Here is a 24,878-nt window from a genome sequence, read left to right as displayed (position 1 = left end):
CTTTTCAAGTCCTCAGGAATTGCTCAGAGACTGGGACAGTACCCTGGCAAAGTTATTAGAGTTGATTTCTCAGAGTTATTTGCTCAAAAGGGCCACCTGAGGATAACTGACCACTTGTCCTGAAGTTATCATCTATTTTTAAGAGACCAATTAGAAAGCAGTTAGTAATTATTGCTGTGTGAAGCTTTTACGTCAAAGAATTATAGGATCTTAAAAAAGTTTTTTTTTGATAAAATGGTTAAGGAGGGAGGTTTAAAATAGTGGTTCACAATATGCAAAGGAACATTTGCTTGTGGCATTTAAAATGCATCATGTAGTATGTAGTACTTTTTCCTCCTTTGGGCTTACTTTAGAAATACTAACATGTTAGCTAGGTATACCTATTTTCAAAGTGATTAACAATTAACTTCTAATTTAAATATTTGTAATGTTATTGATTAATGCCACTTAACCCTTATTTTAATTTACTGCTTGGAGCTTCTTTAGATACCAATGATGTTTAAAAATCTCTTTTAAATATAGGTAACTAAATTTCCTAAGTAATTAAAATAATGACGATTTACAGTGAGGAAAATTTTTATATTAATATTGAAGCAGAATGTTAAGAAACTCTGTAACAGTTATCAGGGAGGAAGAAGTTTTTCTCTACCCTTCTAGGTTCTTCTGGCTGTCTAAGAATTAAATTGACATGAGACAGATTAGCAGGAGAAAATCACACAAAAGTTTGATAACATGTCTACATGGGAGAGACCCAGGAAGACAGAATCGTGGCCAAAATGGCCAAAACCCTCACCTTAAATACTGTCTTCAGTTAAAGGCAACAGAGGATGTTGTGGGTAATGGTTTGGGACTTCAAAGGGGAGGAAGGCAATTCATATGGAGGTAGGAAAGGAACTGTTTTGTAAAGGAGCATTTGCTGGACCAGCGGAGAGTGGATCAGATCTCTGGGCCCAGCGCTTTTTCCTGGCGGGTATCTCTGACGATAACTCTTTTCAGCTCTAATATGTGAATTCTTTAGGCAGCTAAGTGGAAGTAAAAAGAAAGACTTCCTTAGTCTTCTGTTTCTTAAAAATAATCAGCCTAACTTAATCCTAATGCCAAAGAGACACATTTTGGGGCAGCAATTTTTTCTCCCCCAGACAGTGAACTGTTGCAAACTTTTATAGTCAAGGCAAGGACACAGTTTGTCTGGGGAGAGTGGTGGTTTTCCGCATAACATGTGATTTCTTGTGTTTGTGCCAAGGGTGTTTCTTTTTTGTCTTTTTCTTTTTTGTAGGCGGCAACAATAGGCACATGTTAAATATTGATGAGTTTGACCTCCTGGGAGTTAAAGTATATGCACCCTTTTTGAATATAAATGCTATTTGGTTTATATGGTAAGCGCATAGAAATTTAGAGATTAGCATTTTAATGAAGTCTAATCTCAGTATTTTCTGATTCCCGCCCCCCACCTCGCCATTTTGTCAAAAAAAAAAGTTTGAAAAATGAAATTTTGAGATGACCGCTGATGTTCTCTCATGGAGATGCAAGGTCTGCACGAACATAAAAGCAGCACTGTGTGTAGTAACCTTTCCTAAACCATATGTCAAGCACATTAACGGTGTTTAAGATGATCAGTTATTGAAGAAAAGACCAATCCATTCGACCAGTATTTATTAAAGAGCCATGCTTCTGCAGGCAGGTTGGAGGGGGTAGTGTATGTGGCCTTGAGATTACCGTACCTCTAAACTGGAATGTGGCTTTCCTTTTTCCCCTTTAAATTTTTTCTTTTTTTGTTCAGCGTGGATCTTCCAGCTGCCAAGCCCTTCAGCAGGGACCAGGCATTGGATTCCGGTGGCGGATACTGAGGTCCTCAGACCCAGAGGCGCTCCTGGCTCTTCAGCGGTGGGGGGCGGGGCCGAAGGGCCGGGGGCGGTGCTGAAAGCGAACAGGGGCGGGGCCTTGTGCGTTCCGCGCGGCCATTGGCGGCGCTGCGTGAGCGCGTTCGGCCCCGCGCGGGCGGGCGCAGCCGCGGCGCGTTCTGCGAAGCGCGGCAGGTGCGTGGCCGGCCTCCCTCTTCTCAGCAGCTCGCTCGCCGCCTGAATCCTCGGGATCCCAGCGCGGCCGGGCCGAGGAGCTGGCATGGCCTGAATGCCCGCGGCGACGGCGGCGGCGGCGGCAGCAGCATGGGGAACCAGGACGCGAAGCCGAAGAGGAGTGCGGGCGATGCCCCGCACGGAGGCGGCGGCGGCGGCGGCAGCGAGGACGCCGCCGGGCTCCGCGAGGCCGAGGGCACAAAGAAGGCGGGCGGGGGCAAGAAGGCGCCGGGCCGGCACGGCAAGGGGGGCGGCGGTGGGGAGCCGGGCAGGAAGAAGAGCCGGTCGGACCCCAGGGCCTCGGTCTTTTCCAACCTGCGCATTCGGAAGACCCTGTCCAAGGGCAGAGGTGCTGGCGGCTCCCGTGAGGATGTGCTGGACTCCCAGGCCCTGCAGGCCGGCGAGCTGGACAGCGCCCACTCCCTGGTCACCAAAATCCCGGACCTCAGCCTCTCGGCCGACGAGACAGGCCTGTCCGATACGGAGTGTGCCGACCCTTCCGAGGTGACGCGGCCCCGGGGCCCTGGCTCCGCCGGGGTCGGGAGCCCGGCGGTGGCCGAGGATTCGGAGACTGCGGCGGGGGTGCAGGATGGACAAAGGACTAGCTCGGGCTCAGACACAGACCTCTACAGCTTTCACTCGGCCGCGGAGCAGGAGGACTTGCTCTCGGACATCCAGCAGGCGATCCGTCTCCAGCAGATGCAGCAGCAGCAGCAGTCCCTGAGCCCCGAGTCGCCCCCGGCGTCGCCCCCCTCCGCTGCCCCGCCGCCCGGGGCCCTGCCGGGCCTGGACCGACCCCCGCCGGGCCCAGGCGCCCAGGCGGCGCCGTCCGCACGCCCCGACCGGCCCCCGGCTGCAGAACAGCCCGCGGCCGCCGCCTTGCCGTCTCCCGGGTCGGCTCCCGGGGAGCGAGGGGCCGCGGACACGGACGAGGAAGGCGAGGAGGACGCTTTCGAGGACGCGCCTAGAGGCTCTCCGGGGGCGGAGTGGGGCCCGGCAGGGGCGGGAGAGGCCCCGCGCAGGCCGGGGGCGACGCGCGAGGAGGGCGCGCCGAGGCCCAGCGTCTCCGCGGCCGCCTCCCCGCCCTGCAGCCCGGCGCGCAGCCCGCGCTGCTCCCGGGCCCGCCCGCTCCTGGCGCCCTGCTACGTCAGGACCACCACCCGGCAGCTCAGCTCTCCCGGGCCCTCCCCGGCCCCGTCCCCCAGCCAGAGCCCCCGGGTCCAGAGACGGCCGGAGTCCTCCCTGGACCGGGGGTCCGGAGCCGTCGCGGCCCCCGCCGCCGCTGCCGCCGCCCCGGCCAGGAAACCCCGCGCGGGCCGCAGCCGCTCGGCCGATTGGACCGCGGAGCTGGGCCGAGCGCCCGGGGCGGGGGTCTCGGCGCACCTGGCGCAGCGCGGGGCGGGCGGTCTTCAGGACGTGTTCGCAGGTGAGCGCCGGGCTCGGGGCCCAGGGCGCCTGCCCCTCGGAGACGTTTCCGTTTGTACACAGGGTCTTAAAGGGAGCAGCTTAGGCGCTTCTGTCCTAAGGCATCGGGAGCAAGGGCCGTTCTGTCCGCTTCTCCAAAATATCCCGGGTCACGCCAGGCAGATCGGCTCCTTTTTTGGCACCGTTTGCAAAGCCATCATTCTCTTTCCTTCCTCCTCCCACAGCATTAAAAATAACGGGATTGTTCACGGTCCTCTGACACATCATCTATTCTAGGACTGCTCTGAGGTACACGCCCATGTGCACGCATGTGACACGTAGTTTCTCTCTCAGCGATAGGCGTGGACGCCGTAGTGAACTTAGGTGGTCACTTCTGGTTGCTGACGCAACCAAATCTGATGCATACTTTCAGGAAATTAATGCATAGTGATCTAGAATATTAGGCATCATTTACATTTCGTTTCATGGCCCAGCCTGGAGACAGTGATGGTGAGCAGGCCAAAAGCACCCGGGACGCTACTACTGGTACCTTTCCAGCGTCCGTGTGGACTTGGCAAAGCCGGCTGAACGGTCGGCTCACGGCGGAAAATGTGGAGCAGTGCGATGAGTTTATCCTTGCGTAGGTCCCACGCCTTTCCTTAAGTGCCCGCTGGTAGAGTGTCAGCTTGTTTCATGTTTACTAACTTCTCTTAATTTTTAAATGAAATAATTGAGTGTAAGAATTTAAGGAGCAGGGGAAAATGAGAATTCATGCAAGTCCCGGTAGGTAGTGATAAGTATTTGAATGATTAAAAATTTCAAATGTAATTTGAAAAGCTTAAAATCTTAGGTTCTGTGGCTTTAATAAATAGGGTATCTATGAAACAGTAGATGATGTTTCTCCAGAGCATGGATGCTTGTTAGTTAGCTAAATGCTGTTCATGTTTGGTACTTACTTGTATTGGCCACATTTTAAATTTCATCCATGGGCTATCTTTTATTTTACGTTTATAGATTCTTACACTTCAGAGTAGCCTCTTTGATTCATTTTACATGCTTGCTGTCCCTTTTACTTCTCCCTTCCCGATATCGCGTAGGTTAAGTTAAAGGAACATTTATAGTCCAATATCCGTTAGATAAATTGTAAATAAAACAAAACAAAACAAAAAAGAAACATAAAAACGTCCAAAAGACTGATTTTGAAGGAAGAGGATCGGAAAGTTCTTTAGTTAACTTTTGTGAATTTAATGTTGTTAAGAAATTCAGTATGTTCTCCTTATTTAGGTAACACTCATTTTATATATTATTTTTCTAGAAATGAAAATATCACCAAAATTAAGATGATCATTCATTACCATTAATGGTTGTTCTGCTTTAGAATTTCAAATATATTCATTTCCTTCATTTAACAAATATATATATCTATGTATACGGACGGGGCAGCCATGTTATGCCAGGCAGTGTGTTAGATGCTAGGTGATATAAAGATCATTAAATCATGTCTCTGCCTTTCCAAGTCTCACTGACAAGTGCACATAGAGATGTAGTACTCTGGGTGCATCAAGTGTGCAGTGACTTACCTCCTGGCAAGGGATGAGGAGACAGGAATTCATAGGAGAATTGGTCAGAGTCCTGAAGATCGTAGGACCCTAAATAGTTTGAAGTTTTGTTTCCATTAAGGAAAAAAAAAAAAAGGGTATTCTTGGAGCTAGCATTTCATTTAAATTTGCTAAGTATTTCCAAACTTGAAATTGGGACTCTTACAGGATTCCTGTTCAAGAGGTACCTGGGTTTTTTTGTTGACATCTCCAAGCAGGATTTTTTACTGTGCAGAGTTAGTTGCTTTAATATGGGCATCACCCACTTTATTTATTTATTTATATATATATTTTTATTGAAGTACAGTCGATTTTCAATGTTATGTTAATTTCTGCTGTACAGCAAGGTGACTCAGTTATGTACATATATACATTCTTTACTTTTAATATTATTTTCCATTATAGTTTATTACAGGATATTGAATAGAGCTCCCTGTGCTATACAGTAGGACCTTGTTATTTATCCATTTTATTTGTGATAGCTTACATCTGCTAACCCCAACCTCCCACTCCATTCCTCCCCCAACACCCTCCCCCATGGCAACCAGAGAACCATGTTCTCTATGTCTGTGAGTCTTTCTGTTTTGTAGATAAGTTCATTTGTGTCATATTTTAGATTCCACACATAAGTGATACATATGAGGCATTCCCTACTTTATATGTGATGCTTGGCTATAGTTGGCCAGTGACCAGTGGATATTTGTGTTGCAGTTTCTATATATTTATCTCACTCACTTTCTTAAAAAAAAAAAAAAAGGTAGGTTTAACCGAATCTTGTAACTGGTGGGCAAATGGAGGTAAACAAAGAGGTGAAAGTTTTCCAAGGTCACACTGTGATTCATTCAGAGGCTGAGCCAAAAATAGGAGCTGAGTCTACTGATTTGAGTCTGACTGTTCTTGCTTATTCCTCATTTTTGGGTGTTCAACACTGTAAGACGTCATATGGAGTAAAAACGTTAAAATATATTATAGAATTTAAGGCCTTCACTTAGGAGATTTCCAAGTTTCTGTTATTAATAAGGTGAATTCCTTTCATTGTTGAACGTGTGGCCTTCTTGGGCTGGATGCAGGGTGATTGATGGTCAGAGTGAAGCAGGTTTTCTCCAGACATCTCTCATGGAAGCTTTCCTGCGGTGGTCGAGTGAATCCAGGGTGACACAGGCCTCTGTTCCTCAGCTGTTGTCTGTTTCCTTGTCATTTGGCTTTACATTTGGTTCTTTACCATCCTCTCCTATTTTATGGGTGTCTTGGAAATTACTAGAGCCCTGGGGAACCCTAGCATTGTCCTCAGGGAATTTGTTTTCTGGCCTTAATTTGCATGTCTTTGGATCAATTAATTGCCAGCTGCCTTTGAAGCAGGTGATAGTTATATCTCTAAACTTCCATGGACAGCTTTTATTTTTAAACCATAGAATGAGGGTTGTCAGCTCTGCAGGAAGGAACAGATGTTTTTTGCTTTTTACTGCGTTCCAAATGTAGGGAGAAAATTCGAGTGAAAAGAGATCTCCATGTCACATGTTTGTTTCTTTGGCAGATATAATAACATTTATTGGGAACCAAGACTTCATCTTGTTTTAGCTGTTATGGAGCTGATGATGTTTTAGGCCACTACACTGAAATTTCACAGTTCATTTGCTTGAAAAAACATCTTTTTCAGTGTTTAGTGCAAAAATTGCTATGAAATTTAAGAGATTTCTTTGCACATGCTTTCCTTGCAGCACAAGCTTGTGAATAGAATTTTGCAGTTAATTAAAGTGTAGACATGTGAAATGTTAAATTTGTGATGCTGAATCACTTTTGATAGAAGTCTTTCCAAAGTCAATTATGTGCTTATCCTTCTTTTTCTTAAACACGTGGCCTGAATGGTTCATCTGCTTTAACTGGCTTAATGTCATCTTTAGACCCATCATGGTTGCATCCCATGAAAACACTGCTGTTGCCCTCAACTGCTGTTGAAGTGTAATAGGCTGGTGACTCCAGTTGGCTGTTGCTGAGGTTTTGTATCTGTGTGGTTTTCTTGACTTTTTCCTTCCCGTCAGCTATTGATTCTTAGAGCTGTCTTAGGTCTCTTCTCCACCCCCCCATTACTTCTAATTTGATTTTTGTGATCAATTTTTTATTGGTTTATGAATCCTGTGATTATGATGTTAGCTATATTTATTGCACTCTGCTAAATGCCAGGCTCTGTGTTGGTGCATTACATAATTATCTCAAATCCTTATGATAGTCTTGAGGTCTAGCTGTTTATCTTCGTTTTCCCAGTGAGCGAACCATGGTCAGGCAGGTAAAGTAACTTGCCTCAGGGCATTAAGTAGCCAATGGCCCATCTAGGATCTGTACTTAGAAAACCAAATCTGTTGTTAATGTGAATAAAATAAAATGAAGTGTGTCAGTGAGCTTTTGGAGCACTAGCTAGTCAATAAAGGGCGTGGGCTTTAAAATTTATATTGCATGACTCTCATTTTGGCTTTTCTAAAGGTTATCTTGATTTTTATATCAAAGTGGAAAGAAGACCCTCTCTAGGAGTGCAGACTTTCTCACGCTGCTTGTGAAGTTATTAGATTGTGAACTTTTTAGAGCCTGGAGCAGTCTTATATCCAGCAGTAGCATCTGACAGAGTGTAGACGTCCAGTTATTGACCAATAAATGAGTGAGGGTCAGAAATCACCCCTGTTGTGTGTAATGCATCAGTGTTACTATGACAGGAAAGGGGATTACAAGAATGCCGTCTTTTCCCCTATATCTTGCGTTACTGGGCTTCATGTATTTGAATCAGATTTGGCAGCATAAGCTGGGACAGGTAGCACTGTTCTCAAATCATTTTAATTTGGTCTAAAACATCCTTTCTCGTGGTTCCTGTAAGGCTGTGGTTTGGATTGAAGTCATTTACCCCACTGGCCTGGCTTTTCATGCATTTAGGCATTTGGATACAAGCCATGTGTACATGAACTTGAGCAGGTGCATTTAGGGCAGTGTTTCCTTCTGATTCCATTAAAAAGGTGCTGAGCACACACCTTGGGTGATGCAACTGTGGTTCCTCTAACTACTGGTATTCCAGATGTATCTGTATCCTAGCTGGCTGTTCAGTTAGGTGACTCTTAAGTAATTTTTTCTCATATGTATGAAGGTGGAGGAATCATTTCAAGTTAATAATATTACGATTAAATAGTGTATGTAAAGCCCCTACAACTCTGCCTGGTACATAGAAGGCACACAGTTGGTGCTATTTACTTGTCTGTCCTGGTTTATTGCCTTAATGGACTACATTGTTCAAAGTGGTCCAAACCAAATTTGTCACATCAAAACAAAACAACTCTGAAATTGTGTATAAACACTGGGAAGGATGTAATCCGATACCTGTTGAAAATTAATATTTCTAGTCAGTAGGGTTTTTTTGGGCACATTGTTTATATATCAGTTTTTTTCTTTTCTTGCATTTTCAATGATTGTAAGCCTTTTTGTCACTTTATCAGAAATTGTAGTTTGCTTGGGGGTTTGGATAAGGAAAGCATATGGTGGAGGATGACTGTGTGATTAGGGGGAGGTGGTGGTGTTTAAAGGGGGGTGGGGTAGAGGCTTTGCAGCTTCACCTCCCATGGTTTCCTTCAGAAACTCTCTACTTTAGTCAAGTTAATCTGCTTACTGTTCTATGAACAGTCATTTCATTCCGCTGACTTAGTGCCTTTGTCTAACAGTTTTCACTCTCCTGTAACACAATTTGTCTCTCTTGACTTAGCATCTGAAAAGGCTGATTGAATTCCCATTTCCTCTTTGGTATCTTTCCCAGCTGGGCCTGACTGGTGGTCGTCTCTGCATCTCTGTGCTTACTGTCTATATCATATCATGTATACTTCTTGGATTTGGGGATTCTTTAGGTCTTCCTTCTCACTTCCTTCTGCTTTTCCTTTCTCCTTGCCTGCTCACCTGATTCTGTCCATTCATCACCCGCTCCTGTCTATCCTCTGCGAGTACCTACTCCACGCCCGCTGTGTGCCAGTCAGTCAGGTGTACGTTGAGCACACTGAGGCCTTTATGAAGCTCGTTCACCATTTTCTTCAAACAGCGGAGTTGATTATCTAAAACTAGTAGAATTTAAGTTGGAAAGTTACTAACATTTTTGGGTGGTGGAAATTAATTATTTTCATTGAGTTATGATTGACTCAGTGGTGAAGGTAGAATGATACTTTGGTAGAATTTGTGTTGAGAGAACATCTATTCTGATTTTTGTGGATTGATTTTAACATAGCAATGATAATGCAGTAACTCTAAGCTTCCAAATATAAATTTTGTTGGTAATGAAAGAAGAGGAAAATTTCATTATTCCCTTCATTCCTGCTTTTGCATTATAAGTAACAACCTGCTGTTAATGAAATTTAGAATGAAGGGACCATTAGGAAGAAACAAATATGTACTGCCTTGTGACTTGATAGTTTTGGTTGTGATTTTAGTGATTGAAAACTTTCTGAGGCTTTTTAAATATTAAATATATAAATACATGGAAAATAAAACTTCTAGTCAATTTGAAATGGTAGTTAGTAAATCGAGGTATTGTAACATCAGAATGATAAGAACAAAAGATAAGTTATTGGATGCTTAGAAGAGGATGCTGACCATGCCAGAGAAGTGTTGTCTTTTGATACCTGCTCCACTGTGGGAGAGAGAGAGGGAAACCTTTGTATCTTCGTCCCCTTCAAGGATGTACCTGGAGGCGTTCATTGGGTGGGAAAATTACTGCCATTCCTCTGTGCACCGTACCTTGGACCCACTGGAGCCTTTATTATCTGTTATGCCAGAGCTGCAACGGGCCAAAAATAGTCCTTTTTATTTTCAGGGAGAATAGAATAATTTCTTGAGAAAATTAAGCCTTTGCTGTGTTTTAAAATTATGCTTAAAAGTGCTTAAACCCTACTCCTTCTTGTTTCTTTTTATTTAAAAAGTTTTTATTAGTAGTAGTATTTTTTTTGGCCATGCTGCACAGCTTGCAGGATGTTAGTTTCCTGACCAGGGATGGAACGCGGGCCCACAGCAGTGAAAGCCCCGTGTTGTGACCATTGGACCACCAGGGAATTCCCTGGGTCTCCTTTTATACTTCAGGCAGAAGGGTCTTGGTGGTATTGGGTTGGCCGAAATGTTCATTCGGTTTTTTCCATAAGATGGCTCTGGTAGCACTTAGTTGTCTCTAACTTCATTCGAAACAATTTTGTTAGATTGTATGTGACAGCTGTCATATCAGCGTGCATTTAAAAAAGTTATCAAAATTGGTGAATTTTTGTGTAGCCATCTTAATATTGAAAATGAAAGAAAAACCAACATTTTTGGCATATTATGCTGTATTATTTCAAGAAAGGTAAAAATGCAATGGAAACACACAAAAAAGATTTGTGCAGTGTATGGAGAAGGTGCTGTGACTGATGGAACATGTCGAAAGTGGTTTGCAAAGTTTCGTGCTGGAGATTTCTCACTGGATGATGCTCCACAGTTGGGTAGACCAGTTGAAGTTGATAGCGATCAAATCGAGACATGAATTGAGAACAGTCAACGTTATACCATGCGGGAGATAGCTGACATCCTCAAAATATCCAAATCGAGCGTTAAAAATCATTTGTACCAGCTTGGTTATGTTAATCGCTTTGATGTTTGGGTCCACAGAAGTTAAGTGGGAAAAAAATCCTTCTTGACCATATTTCCCCATGTGATTCTCTACTTAAACGTAATGAAAGCGTTCTGTTTTTAAAACAAATTGTGATGGGCAATGAAAAGTGGATGCTGTACAACAATGTGGAATGGAAGAGATCATGGGGCAAGCGAAATGAACCACTGCCACACCAGAGGCTGGTCTTCATCCAAAGAAGGTGATGTTGTGTATATGGTGGGATTGGAAGGGAGTCCTTTATTATGAGCTAATTCTCAACGCCGAACGATTAATTCCAACAAGTACTGCTCCCAATTAGACCAACTAAAAGCAGCGTTCGACGAAAAACTTCCGGAATTTGAACAGAAAACGTGTAATCTTACATCAGCATAACGCAAGACCACATGTTTCTTTGATGACCAGGCAAAAACTGTTACAGTTTGGCTGGGAAGTTCTGATTCATCCGCTGTATTCACCAGACACTGCACCTTCAGATTTCCATTTATTTCTTTAAGAAGAATTCTTTACAAAATTCTGTTAATGGAAAAAATTTCAATTCCCTGGAAGACTGTAAAAGGCACCTGGAACGGTTCTTTGCTCAAAAACATAAAAAGTTTTGGAAAGGTGGAATTATGAAGTTGTCAGAAAAATGGCAGAAGGTAGTGGAACAGAAAGGTGAATACATTGTTCAATAAAGTTCTTGGTGAAAATGAAAAATGTGTCTTTTATTTTTACTTAAACACCGAAGGCACTTTTTGGCCAACCCATGATCTAGTGCACATGTGTGGAGAAGAATTCTGTGTCATTTAAATTGTGGCTTTATACACAGAGCAGCACTGCGGCAGGAGTGCAGGCTGAGAAGTCTTTCCATCGACCTCCCTTTTTAAGTATACTACTGGTTTCCTGTAAAACGTGGCGATAATTTCTTACCTCCTCTTAGTGCCCTGGTTTCCCAGGTTGTAAAAGTGAGTGTAATCCTGGTGGGAAGCTGCTTCCTCCAAGTCTTGTCCATCCCAGCAGTTCTATAGGAGTGATGGTTCCAGGAGTTATCCTTTTCTCCAGATAATGATACTTTGCATATTTAGAACTTTACTGTTAGAGTGGAAGAAAATCCCTATGTAGGGGGATCCACTTTTTTCTCCCTGTTGTGGCCTCTCCCGTTGTGGAGCACAGGCTCCGGACGCGCAGGCTCAGCAGCCATGGCTCACGGGCCCAGCCGCTCTGCGGCATGTGGGATCTTCCTGGACCCGGACACGAACCCGCGTCCCTTGCATCGGCAGGCGGACTCTCAACCACTGCACCACCAGGGAAGCCCGAGGAACCACTTTTACTGTGGAGTAAAGATGCTCTGGGCATCGGTACTAGCTGGTGGTAAGACATTGGTGGTTTTGATCAGTTGTTCATTGATGCTAAAGGGGATTTGGGTTGGTTGGAAAGCTGTTATCTGATGTGCACTTGGGACCTTGTGTTTTTGTACACCAGGGTAGTGACTGCGGGTATGGTGGGTGGTGGACCTGTTTTATGGAATCTACAGATGGGAAGGCTGTGTTGTTCGATGTTATGACCCAAGGATTTAGAGTGTATGGAGTCTAAATACACTTCAAATTCTAATAGTGACACCAGATCCATTGAGGAAATCCTTAGATTCATTATCTAAGGACAATAAGAGTCTCCGGTTCTTGAATGGGCTATAGGCTTTGCATTTTTCCTTTTAGTTTAAACTTCTCAGTAAAAGTAGTAGTACTAATTCTTATAAATTATTTCAGTATACTTTAATATATTGGTTTTGTCCTCAATTTTCCATACTATTTTATACACTTACTTAAATAACTTTTATGAGTGCATGGTATTTCATTTAGAAGTTTGCGTTGACATGAAATTTTCTGAAGAGACTAGACAGATAAAACGTTTTGAGAGCTTTTAGGTATTTTACCTTTTTAAAAAGTTTTATTGGCCTTAAAGTAGTGCAGCTTGTTCAAGCTCATTAAGAAGCAAATAGGCTAGAAAGGAACTATTTCAGGATTCCAAACAAATGCATTTGAATTCTCTGTGGAAAGTTTTGGAAGCCATGAGTCTCTTCATTATTAAAATAAAAGTCTTATCTTTGAGAAGAGTCATAAAAACAATGGGGTAACAATAGAGATGGTTTTTGCAAACATATACTTGTAGATAATTTCCCCCACCCAGCACGTTTCAAAGCTATAGACCAGCACTTGCTGCTTGGAGAGGTGAGGGATGTGGTTTCTCCTTGGGAGGTATTACATTTTGCAGCTACCCAGGATGTTCAGCACTTATTTCTCACTGTCCTTGCTGTGCTATTTTGGTTAAACGGCTTTGAGGGTGTAAAATGTTTGGATAGTATCCTGGCAGTTTACTTCAGGATATAGGGCTTGATGTGTCTTTATTTTGTTCTTGGAAAAATTAAAAATGTGTTGACTCCGTTGGATCCAGTATATTGTTGGTGGGCTAATAAGGCTGAATAAGAACTGCAGTGATTTAGGTGGAGAGCCATTTGTCTCTGGGCTGAAAATGTGATGTAAGTGAAGGGGTGATTCTGGAAGCCTTTTATCTCTGACTTGGATGATTTCTCTAAGGAGCCTCACTTGACTCTAAATTCGCAGATCATTTTCACTACCATCTGCTTCAGGATAATAAAAGCTGAGCATGTGGCCTCCTGGCTTCATCACCGCCTAGATCCAGTGGACGGCTGTCTGCACCTCTGGCCCCTCCTTTCTGCATCAGGCTCGTCATTGAGCTGTCACAGGTCTAGGAGTGTCACTGTGTCTAATGGGTCACTGTACCTACTCTTTTCCCTCCCTCTAAATACCTGCCTCCTGGGATTCCCAACTGAGGTTTGGCTGTCCAGCCTTGCCACACCCCTTGGTTTTCTCACCCTTCTCATACTTGAACTTGACCTCAATTAGTCCTTCCATTTTCTCTATTCTTAAATTTCTCTTTGATAAGTCTTCTAATTTCTATTCCCATTGCCTCTACATTTCCTAGAAAAGATTATCCAACATTGAGATTCTAAACGTTCTCCCTGTCCTCAGTCTGGCTCTTTTCCAGTAATTCGCTACAAGGCAAGAGAGTCCACTATTTAAAATACAGAGCTGAACTGGCCGGTCCCAGAGTAGAAACATTTCAGTGGTTCCCTCTTGCCCTGAGACTAAAGTTCATATACACTACACATATATATAAAAATACAACATATTATGTATAAATGATTACATATTATATATATATACTTAAAATTTTTTTAAAAATTTATTTAACCATTTTTTAATCGAACTATAGTTGATTTACAATGTTGTGTTAGTTTCAGGTGTACAGCAAAGTGATTCAGTCATATATATATTTTCTTTTTCAGATTATTTTCCATTATAGTTTATTACAAGATACTGAATATAGTTCCCTGTGCTATACTGTAGGTCTTTGTTTATCTGTTTTATATATCATAGTATGCATGTGTTAATCTCAAACTCCTAATTTACCCCTCCCCCTGCTATCACCTTTGGTAACCATAAGTTTGTTTTTCTATGTCTGTGAGTCTATTTCTGTTTTGGAAATAAGTTCATTTGTATCATTTTTTTTAGATTCCACATATACGTGTTATCATATGATATTTGTCTTTCTCTGTACTTTACTTAGTATAATCTCTAGATCCATTCCTGTAGCTGCAAATGGCATTATTTCATTCTTTTTAATGGTTGAGTAACATTCCATTGTGTATATATACCACATCTTCTTTATCCATTCATCTGTCAGTGGACACTTAGGTTGCTTCCATGTCTTGGCTGTTGTAAATAGTGCTGCTATGAACATTGGGGTGCATGTGTCCTTTCAAACCATGGTTTTCTTGGGATGTATGCCCAGGAGTGGGATTGCTGGATCATATGGTAGTTGTATTTTTAGTTTTTTGAGGAACCTCCACAGTGGTTTTCCATAGTGGCTGCACAATTTACATTCCCACTACCAGTGGAGGAGGGTTCCCTTTCCTCCACACCCTCTTATATACACACTTTTGTATATTATTATTTACTGTGCTGCAGTTTTTCTCCCCTTGCTTAGTCTCTGTCCCTCCCCTGTCTTGAATGTTCCGAGTCCTTTTTCAGGTAGCTTGTACTCTCCCTAGTAGTTCTAGGTCTTACTGACACTCTCTCCCTGGTCTTGAGGACAGAAGTGCGCGTTTATTGGTACCCTGAGGGCATTGTCAGTCCATGCAGAACTCTTCACGTTGTCCTTGGATTTATTTTCTGTATTTTCATTTCCTATTCTGACCTCCCTCATGGATGCAGGGAACAGCATTTTTTTTTGGAACAGCTTTTATGTGTTTGATTGATATCCTTAAAATTGTATGTATTTTTGTAAAGTGTGTAGTATTTCTGTGTGTATTTAATTTTCTGTTATACAGTCGAATTGTAGGCTTCATTCTTCTGCTTTTTTTTTTTTTTTTTTTTTTAACTCGGGAGCCTTTGGGGAAAAAATGTACAGATTTTTCCTGGTGAATGTTTATCAGGTGGGTTGTTTCTTACTGCTTTATTCTGTTACAAAGAGTGAGAGTTCCTCTGGGTCATCCAGCCCCAGGGACACTGTTCATATCTGTTGTATGTGAGTCTCGACCCTGGAGGTGTGTATTGTGGCCGTGGATGGTCCTTACCTTTGATTTCCGCATCCGCCAGGGTGGACGTCTAGATGCCACCACAGACAGCACTGTGATTAGTATTCCCACACGGGTCCTGTGTGAGAACTTCTCTGGAATGTATATTCAGGAGTGAGATTGCTAGGTTAAAAAAATGAAAATTTACTTAATTTGTATGGGTACTGCCAGTTTAGTTTTTAAAATATTTCTCCCAGTTTATACTCGCTAGCACAGCAAATCAGCATTTATCTAATTTTTGAATTTTTACTAATCCAATGAAAAAGTGGTATGTCATTGTTTTACTTTTTACTTTGTATTTATCTGATGGCTAATGCCTTTGAGAAAAACTTTGTGTGTTTTTAGCTGTTTGGGTTTACCCTTCTGTCAATTGCCTGTTCATATCTTTGTACCTTTTCTATAAGGTTTCCTGATTTTTCTTGTTTGGTCACAGAGGTTCTCTGTGTATTCCAGATGCGGCTCTATTACCAGTGTTGAGGATGTGATGGAGCATTGCTAAACCCCCTCTGGTCTTCTTTCCTTACATTATAGGCTCTTGTAAAAGTGATGTTTCTCAGAGTCCCTTGTGGGTTGTGTTTTAGATGTGGTTTACGTTGGATGAATTCGTGCCACGTCTGGAAGACCTCGACAAGGTCCAGGATTGACCTCTGCTGTTTGCTCTTTCAAGCCAAGCAGAGGCCTGGTGTCCAGGCACCACTTCCCACAGGCCCTGGTGTGGCCCCGGCGGGCACAGCCCAGTTCTGGGCTGGCAGCAGGGGTGGCCCAGTTGGGAAACCTCCTGACCTGGGAGCCAAGTGTGCTCTTGGGACCCAGGCCTTAGATCAGAGAAGAGTGGCCACTGCTTTGGTGGCCTTGTTCTCAGTCACGGCTCTGTGAGTGGTCTCTACTTTGTCTTCAGCCCTTCCAAGACTCTGTAAGACAAGGAATACCCTGCCGTGAGTCTCTTGCTATTTAAACTATTTGGAGTGGATTCAGTTCTATGTAATTGTTGAAATTTTGACATATAGAATCAATTTTTAAAAAATAAATTTATCTTATTTATTTATTTTTGGCTGCGTTGGGTGTCCGTTGCTATGCGTGGGCTTTTCATTGTCGTGGGGTCTCTTGTTGTGGAGCATGGGCTCTAGGTGCGTGGGCTTCCGTAGTTGTGGCACACGGGCTGGAGAGTGCAGGCTCAGTAGTTGTGGTGCACGGGCTTAGTTGCTCCGTGGCGTGAGATCTTCCCGGACCAGGGATCGAACCCATGTCTCCTGCATTGGTAGGCGGATTCTTAACCACTGTGCCACCAGGGAAGCCCTAGAATCAATTTTTGATGTTATAAATATCTTCCCCTAGCATTTCATCCCTTTTTAAAATTTGTTGTGTCCTTTGTTGAACAGGAGTACTTAATCTTGCCATAATCAGATCTATTTTTCATCTGTGGTTTGTGCTGTTTTCTTCTGATTTAAGAAATCCTTTCTTAGGCTCAGGTCACCAACATTCTCTCCTCCCCAGCCTTCTATAGTGTTATTGATTCACCATCTACATTTAAACATCTGCTCTGTCCAGAGTCCTCTTGAGCGTGTGGTGTGACACACATGGCAAAGCAAAGTTTTCAGCATCGTCTACTAAACAATTTTTACTCATGGATGTTTAATGCCATCTTTAGATTATTCCCATACCCTGTCTGAGGGTCTGTTCTCTTCCTTGCATGGATGTTTTTCTGTCTTCGGTGGGTACCAGACAGCTGTCATAAATGTGCTTTGCAATATGTCTCATTACCTGGAGGAGAAGTGTCCCCTTTTTCAAAGTTTGAACATTATCAGGACTTAGCCGTTGATGGGCTTATAGTTTTTTATATAAATTTAAATTAAGTGGTTGAGGTTTTTTTTTTTTTTTTGGTTGAGGTTTTTAAAAAGTCCTGATGGTGCTCAGTTTATTAACTTTGTAGATTATATTGAGAACTATTATTTTAATAATGTCATCCAAGACTGGAAGACCTCTTCATTTATTCAGATCATCTTTTATGTCCTTTTAATAGAGTTTTGGACTTTTTTTAATGGAGAGTTTGTGTTTTCTTTGCTGAGTTAGTTTCTGGGTGCTTTATATGTTTCATTGTTAATGGGAACGGTATTTTACTTTTGAATTGTTTCTAGTTATTGTTGGGGTAAAGAAATGTTTTCATTGTCTTTCAGTTGTAAGTATTATGGGATCTCCCTTATGAATATTTTTTAAACCTAAAGTTTATTTAGTCATTTCTGTGGTTTATAGCTACGATTCTAACACTAACTCTGATGTGTGGGTTTTTTCCCCACATCACCAAGCAGTTCTCTGGGACACCAGCTGGGTATCCTACAATTCAATTCTGATAACACTGCTTACCTGGAGATGGTGTCAGGTCCCTCAGACTAAGGACTCAGTCCTACAAGGCTGCCAGTCTTCAGATGCCAGTCACAGGTCCAGGTTGTCACCTGGGCTTCTGACTGAGCAGCTTATAGGTTCCAGCAGCCCCCTCCTTAGGTTTAATTCTCTACAGCAGCTTATAGAACTCAGAGAAGCATTTCACTCTCCAGATTACCAGTTTATTATAAAAGGATATAACTCAGGAAGAGTCAGATGGAAGAGATGCACAGGGCAAGGTACGGGGAAAGGGCACGGAGCACCTGGGTGCCGCTCTCCCTGAATCTCCACATGTTTGCTGACCCAGAAGTTCTCTGAACCCTGTCCCCTTGGGTTTTTATGGAGGCTTATTTACACAGGCTTGATTGATTAAATCATTGGACATTGGTGATTGAATCAGTCTCCAGCTCTGCTCCCCTTTCCTCCCTGGAGGTCAGAGGTGGGACTGAAGGTTCCAACACTAAAGACAGGGTTGGTTCCCCTGACAACCAGCTCCCATCCTTAGGTGCTTCCAAAAGTCACTGCATTAACATAAACTCAGTGTACTTGAAAGGGGCTTGTTATGAATATCAAGACACCTTTTTTGCTCCAATCATTTAGGAAAGTCCAAGGGTTTTATTTATTTTGTTCTTTATTTTATTTTTTTAGAGCTAGAAGACATTTTCTATTTTTTATTAGCTTTAATTTTCATGAATAAAAGCAGTTTCCTGTCTTGCCCCTTCTGATCCTTTGATTACTCCCCTGTCAACAGAGGCAACCATTCACAACTTGTGTAGCAGTTTTCTTTGGCATTTGCCTAATTATTTCTAAAATATCTCCATTTTCGATTTCCAACTCCCCATCACGATAGATGGGGTTTTAGTTTTCTCACATCTACCTCTCTTATTACCTCCTGTGCCCCCAATTCCATAACAGAGATCACAGATTTTTATAAAATAAAAAGTAATATTTAGCTTCTTAGGACTATGCAAATAGTAGTCACTGCAAAGTCATATTGTATACTATGTTCAAACGTCCTTTCTTATATCATGCTTTCTATTTCCTGGAGTTAACAATTATTATTATTTTTTTTTGTTTTCCTGCTTTTCTAGGAGAATTTTTGAGATGCTTCAAAATTTTTGACTTAAATATATCTTTAATATTCCCTATAAACTCTAAGAGATAAATTTATTTTTTCCCCTGGGGGCTGCCTTTCCAGAGGACTCAGGCCCCCTGCTCCAATCTACATTGGTTGTTCTCTAATCTTGCTGATCACCTATCATTCCTGGACTTCCTTTCACATCCTCCGTTTCCCCTGGACCTCTGTAAGTTTCTATTTTTTGGTTTTCTCCCTGTTTGCTGAAGTATATCCTCTAGGACCTTAACTAGAGAAGGTGAATACACCGTGCAAATATTTGAGCCCTTTTATATCTAAAAATGTCTTTATTTCACCTACATAACTACTGGAAATTTGGATGTCTAATTATAGGCTAGAAATCCCTCTAAGCTCAGATAGTTCTAAAGTAAATTTTATTGATGTATAGTTTATATACAACAACATGAACCATTTTCAGTGTACAGTTTAATAAACTTGGCAAATGTATAAACCCATACATAACCTTCCACCTCAACCAGAAAACAGAATATATCTATCACCTCCAAAAGTTCCCTCAAGCTCCTTGGCTGTCAGGCTTCCCTACTTTACCCCACTGCTGGCAACCAATGATGTTGACTTTTTTCGCTCATCATATTTTTGAGGAAATGCCAAGGGTTTTAGAAGCTCTGTGCCAGAAATTGGACAAAGACCAAATGCATATTTCTTATTATAAATCACAATATCGCAATAGTCATATGGGATTGTAAAGGCAGTCCTTTAATCTTTGTTTACAGCAAAATAATTGAAACAATCATAGAACATAATGTACATTGTGTAGATTGTTTTGAAATTACTGTGACTCTTTTTGGGCTTACATATTATGTCTTTGTGAATCTGTGCTCTGTTGGGGAAGGTATAATCCTAAAATCCAGAAACGTCATTAATATTCTAATTTAGTAGGTTGTGTTTCACACTCAACATTAATAAAAATGTCTAATTAAAAAAATGCTTCAAAAAACATCATTTAAACCACTGTATATTTTATCCAAACAGAAAACCCCACATTCCTTGGTTTCCACTACCGGCTTCTGCTGGTTTGCCTCCTTTGTTTTGGGCTGGCTTTTGTTACCTTCTCCTGGTCCTCTTCTTCCGCGGGACCTTTGCTAAGTACATGCTGCTTCCCCTGGGCTTCAGTCCATCTGAACATTCATCCCCGGGAACCCTTTCCCTGAATGTGGATGACTGCATGGTTCAGGTCTCTCTGTGAATTTCAGACGCAGATTGCCTGTTGCCTTGAAAAAATCTTGACATGGGCTGTGGGAGGTGGTCCATGCTGAGCTTCTCTGTCCTCCAAAGCCACCCTGCTCCCTTGTTCATTGCCTGCCTGGTGGGTGGTAACAGCATCTCCTCAGTCAGAAGCCTGAGAGGTGTAAAGTTAGCAAGTTCCTCGCATTTCCTCCTCAGATCAGATCCTCCAGTCACTAACCCCTGTTAAAATATACCTCTGAAATTTAAAAAAAAACAAAACCAAAACTCATCCCCTTCTTTCCAGGAGAGTTCTTAATGCTCTTCTCAGAATATTCTATGGCTCTCCATTGACCAGGACAGATTTTAAGCCTGAGATTGATGTTGAAGAAGAAGATCGAACGTGTCTGGGACGGAGGAGCTAGATTTGCTAACACTGTGTGTGATTCATTGAGCGTCAGGGAGGCGTCCCTCAAAGAGGGTCCAGCTTTGGAACCGCTGGTCTTGGGAGGGGCGATTTCACTATTTACTGGAGATGTTCAGAGGCTGGTTGAAGATCTACTGATGTGACCACAAACCTGGAGAGGCTGAACTTGAACCACTGACTTTCCTTCCAACTAGAAGAGTCAGTGATGTTTGACTTCAAAAGCTCAGAGCAGCTGCGATAGTCTGTGTGTCTCGTTCCTTTTATTTGGGGCTGCTTTAAATATGTAAAAAAACTCTTCAGCCAGAGGTATTTTAAAGCTGCCATTTATTAGACTCACTTTTATTGATTTAACATAATAGACAGAAATTAATTTTTAAAGCATTTTTCCTTTTGACATTTCTATAGTTTTTTCCTTTGAAGTTTGATTGTTTCACGATCTTTGAAGAAATTACCAGAGACATCCGTAATCTAACATAGGTCCTGAAAAGGGGTTGGTTGTCACTGTCACACATGTCCTATGATATTACTTGGGTGATTTTATTAGATTCATTTGATTAAATTTCTCAGCTTGTTCTTGTCGTATTTCAGTCCTTGATCAACTGAAGTTGCATAGTTTCTTTATTCTCTTCCCCCCAAAAAAGCCTTGATGGATGCCCAAACTGAGCTTTAAATTTATATAAATTTGAGTAGACTGTTCAGTGACTCTTGTCAGAGCTCTCTACACCGAGTCACTTTTGAATGCTCTGCCTCTGTGTGATGTTTTATTGTAGTTGATGCTGAGCATAGTTTTTACTGCTATTCTCCATACTCTCAGTGTCGGGTAACCAAGATGCATCACACATGAGACCCAGGTCACCACACAGAGCAGTCAACTTCTTCAAAACGGATGTGAAGACGCATTACAGGCACTTACTGTTAAGGACTCAGATAGACCATCAGCAAATCTGTACCCAGTCTGTAGAGTTTTATAAAGCTTAAAATATCTTGTCTCCCTTCCTTCCCTGGAGTTCGGAGCCTGAGGACAGGTGTCTTCCTGTGACAGCGTCTGGACCAGCCCTGGCTGTGGGCTTGGTGGGCTCTGAGCCTGGGGTGCAGGGAGCTTGCGACCGTGTGCGGAGCCCTTGGTGAGCTGTGGTGTTCTCTCTGGGGGTGGGCCCATCTGGGTCCTTGCACCTCCTGTGACATGTCCAGCCATTTGACCACATGCTGGCCTTCTTTCCTCGAGAAAGTTCTAGATGTTAATACTCCTGAGACACCTTCAGTCACTGTGAAACTTGTAGCCTTGTGGATCTGATACTAGACATGTTAATTTCCACTCGATTGTACTTGGCCTGTCTCTATTTTCTTATTTATCCTGCAGAGGTCATCAGTGTATGATGATCTGTACATAACATGTGATCTCTCTCTGCTCGCTCCATCATACACTTAAGCAATTATCATTAATGTTGTGGACTTGCTGGTCCACAACCTCATTTCCTCTTATTATTTCAACTGCTAGATAATATAGGATTTCAGGAGAAATTTATTAGATATGTCTGAGCTATAAAGTCAGAAAAGAGTTTAACATAATGAGACTTCTGTTTAACTCTTATTTTGCATAAGATATGTGGCCTGTGGAAACAAAAACTTATGTTGATGCCTTTCAGAATATAGCAATTACGTTGTTCATCCTTCAACCGTTACAGCATACACAAAAGGAAAAATACCCATTTTATGTTTCTAGGCTGTTAAAATATAAATTAAAAACATGATTATAAATTAGTGATATTATGGGACATAGGATAACATAAAAACTCGCACCTAGCCTTCCTCCGTGTATAACCTGGGATGTTACTCAAATGTTTGGGCCTTGATTTCTTTTTAGGCAAAATTGGAGGATTGAGGCAAATAATCACTAAGGTTTCGTCTGGCTCCAAAATGCTGAAAATTAAGTGGTGGGTTGTCACTGAGTTATTTAATCCTATAAATGACAAAAAGTACAGTAAAAACAGAAAAGTTACATGCATTATCCAGGCTAGGGGAAAAAAGTCTCCTGCTGTCTCCACGTATTAAAAGTTTCTCTTCCTGTTTAGATACTTTATTTTCTCCAGTAGATGGAGAAGGAGCCAGAGGCTTTCCCTGCTCTGTGATATCATGATTACTCTGTGTCTTTTCTGCAAGGGTGTCCTGCCTACATTGTCCTGTTTTATTGTTATTATGGAGAAGGAGCGTGTTTTCCTCGTGATGAAATTCTTGGTGGACCAGGACATTCTCTGGCAAATGATAGACTCCTGAGTGCTTGGCTGTATCTTGTCTTTGCTGCCAACAACCCCCGCCCCCTGCCGCCATTTCCACCGAGGATGTTTAGTTAAGAGAGTATGTTCTAAATAGAGTGCATGTAAAGTATTCCTTCTGGAGCTTTGGTCATTATGACTAGCTCGTGAGCCCTTGCAGGGCACAGACCTCGTGGTCTCTGTCTTTTATATCTTAGCACAGAATGTTGGTCAGAAGACTTTCCCAGAGTTGCTGGCCCACCCAGAAGTGGAAGACGCCTGGAATAAAAATTAGGAGAGCAGAGCGTGCGTCCAGTCCTGGCACTGCCACTTTCTGGTCTTAGGACATCAGGCAGATTCTAGAACCTTTTCGTTCTTCAGCTGGTTTCTTTGAAATCACGGGGATAAATCCTTGCTCTGCTTTTCAAAGCTGACAGTAGATATAGATGTGCCTTTTACATGGTATAGTTCTATCCAAGTAAAAGGTTTTCTGCTTTTTATAGTGTCACTGCTCACCCACCCGAGAGAACTCCAGTGCGGAGATTGATGATTTTACTTCATTGTGCTAGATTTGTTGTGATGGTAAATAGTCCTTTAGGACTGTCCCCGGGCTGTTGTTTCCATGTTTAGCCATGTGATATTTGCTTAGCAATGCAAGAGGGGTATTTATAGCTACAGTCAGCTCTTTGTATCCACGCGTTCTCTGCATCCACCATTTCAACCAACTGCAGGTTGAAAGTATGTTTTTTTAAAAAAATTCCAGAATGTTCCAAAAAGCAAAACTTGAACTTGCTGCGCACCAGCAACTGTTTACATAGCATTTACATTGTATTTACAACTATTTACATAGCATGTACATGGTGTTCGGTATTAAGTAATATAGAGATGATTTAAAGGGAGGATGTGTGTAGGTTATATGCAAATACTAGGCCCTTTAATATAAGGCACTTGTGCAGCTGCAGATTTTGGTACCGAGGGTGTCCTGGAACCAACCCCGCGGGGATACTGTAGTATGAGTGCAAAGCGGCTCCACGTGCTGAAGTTTACTAAGTGTGTAAGGACATATGGGAGGAGGGAGAGACGATTAGTTCAGAAATAATCAGAGCATTTGTGGTTAGTAAGTTCCTTGACTGTCATTGGATGAATGTTATTTCATTTAGCAAGTCGGTTTTTGGCAAATTGATTTAGAGCTGCTTTGTATATAGTAAGAGCTCAGTAAATATCGTTGATTAAATAACAAATGAAAATACAAAGTAAAATGAAGTTTAAATAGCTGAGCACTTAGAAAAGTTATGCTAATTCATATTCTAGGGCCAGCATTTTCATTTGTTGGTGTGGTCAACACATCCTGTCTAGAAACAGGTGCTGTGACCCAGGACAGAGTGAGGGGACCAGGAGTTGGGGGCACCCCAACTGTGTGTCACATGGGGTAGGAGGTAGGGTGGGGACGGGGGTGCTGGAGGGACCCTGGAGCCTGTGTTTCCTGGTCACAGGAGCTGGTTTGTACAGTGAAGAAGGAAGGGTGGGTCCAGAAGCTTTAGGTCAGCCTGTTCTCCCCAGTTTAGATACAAGGCCTCCGATGTCTGTTGGGGCCAGTGTGTCCCAATTAAATCCCCAGCCATCAGTGCGAGAAGCAAAACAGAAGGTCGTGTCTCTGTCCATTCCCCCCGCTCTGGTCAAATTACATCTGTTGGTCAGAAGGGGAGTTCAGTTCAGTCCAGCTGGTGTGCAGGTCATAGAAAAAAAAAACAACAAAAAACCTTGTCATACTCCTACTGCAGTGATTTGACTCTTTAATAAGCGAAGTCGTGTCTGCTATTTTTGCAGAATCAGGAGCATACCTTGTTAAGCTGTGTAATCTTGAGTATTTCACATAATATTTTTGACATACTGTTCATGTCATTAAACCTTTTTAATAACATGATTGAAGATATTAATTGTTAAAGCTTGGTCATACATAAAGCAGAGGTGTGATGAAGCCCCATGGGACCACCACCCACCTCCCATAATTATCAGCATTATTTACCCTGTAATAGCTTCATCACCTCCAACCCTCACCACCCTTTTTTAATGGACTAATTTGGACAAATTCCTGGCATCATGTTATGTGAATCTCAAATACTTAAGTCTGCAT

At 42.4% G+C, this 24,878-nt stretch overlaps 1 protein-coding gene across 1 annotated transcript in view; it reads left to right on the top strand.

The window, feature by feature from the left end:
* The first annotated feature begins 2,066 nt into the window (after positions 1-2,066).
* The window catches only part of FMN2 (formin 2), a 312,579-nt gene continuing 289,767 nt past the window's right edge, over positions 2,067-24,878 (top strand). The window contains exon 1 of the mRNA XM_060126886.1: positions 2,067-3,501. Coding sequence (XP_059982869.1) covers positions 2,166-3,501 — 1,336 coding nt within the window. The 5' untranslated portion in view covers positions 2,067-2,165. The remainder of the gene's footprint in view (positions 3,502-24,878) is intronic.

Source organism: Lagenorhynchus albirostris, chromosome 16 (assembly GCF_949774975.1).
Source record: "Lagenorhynchus albirostris chromosome 16, mLagAlb1.1, whole genome shotgun sequence".
Taxonomy (NCBI): Eukaryota; Metazoa; Chordata; class Mammalia; order Artiodactyla; family Delphinidae; genus Lagenorhynchus; species Lagenorhynchus albirostris.
Note: the sequence above shows the minus strand (reverse complement) of the source record. Positions and strands in the feature narration are given on the sequence as shown.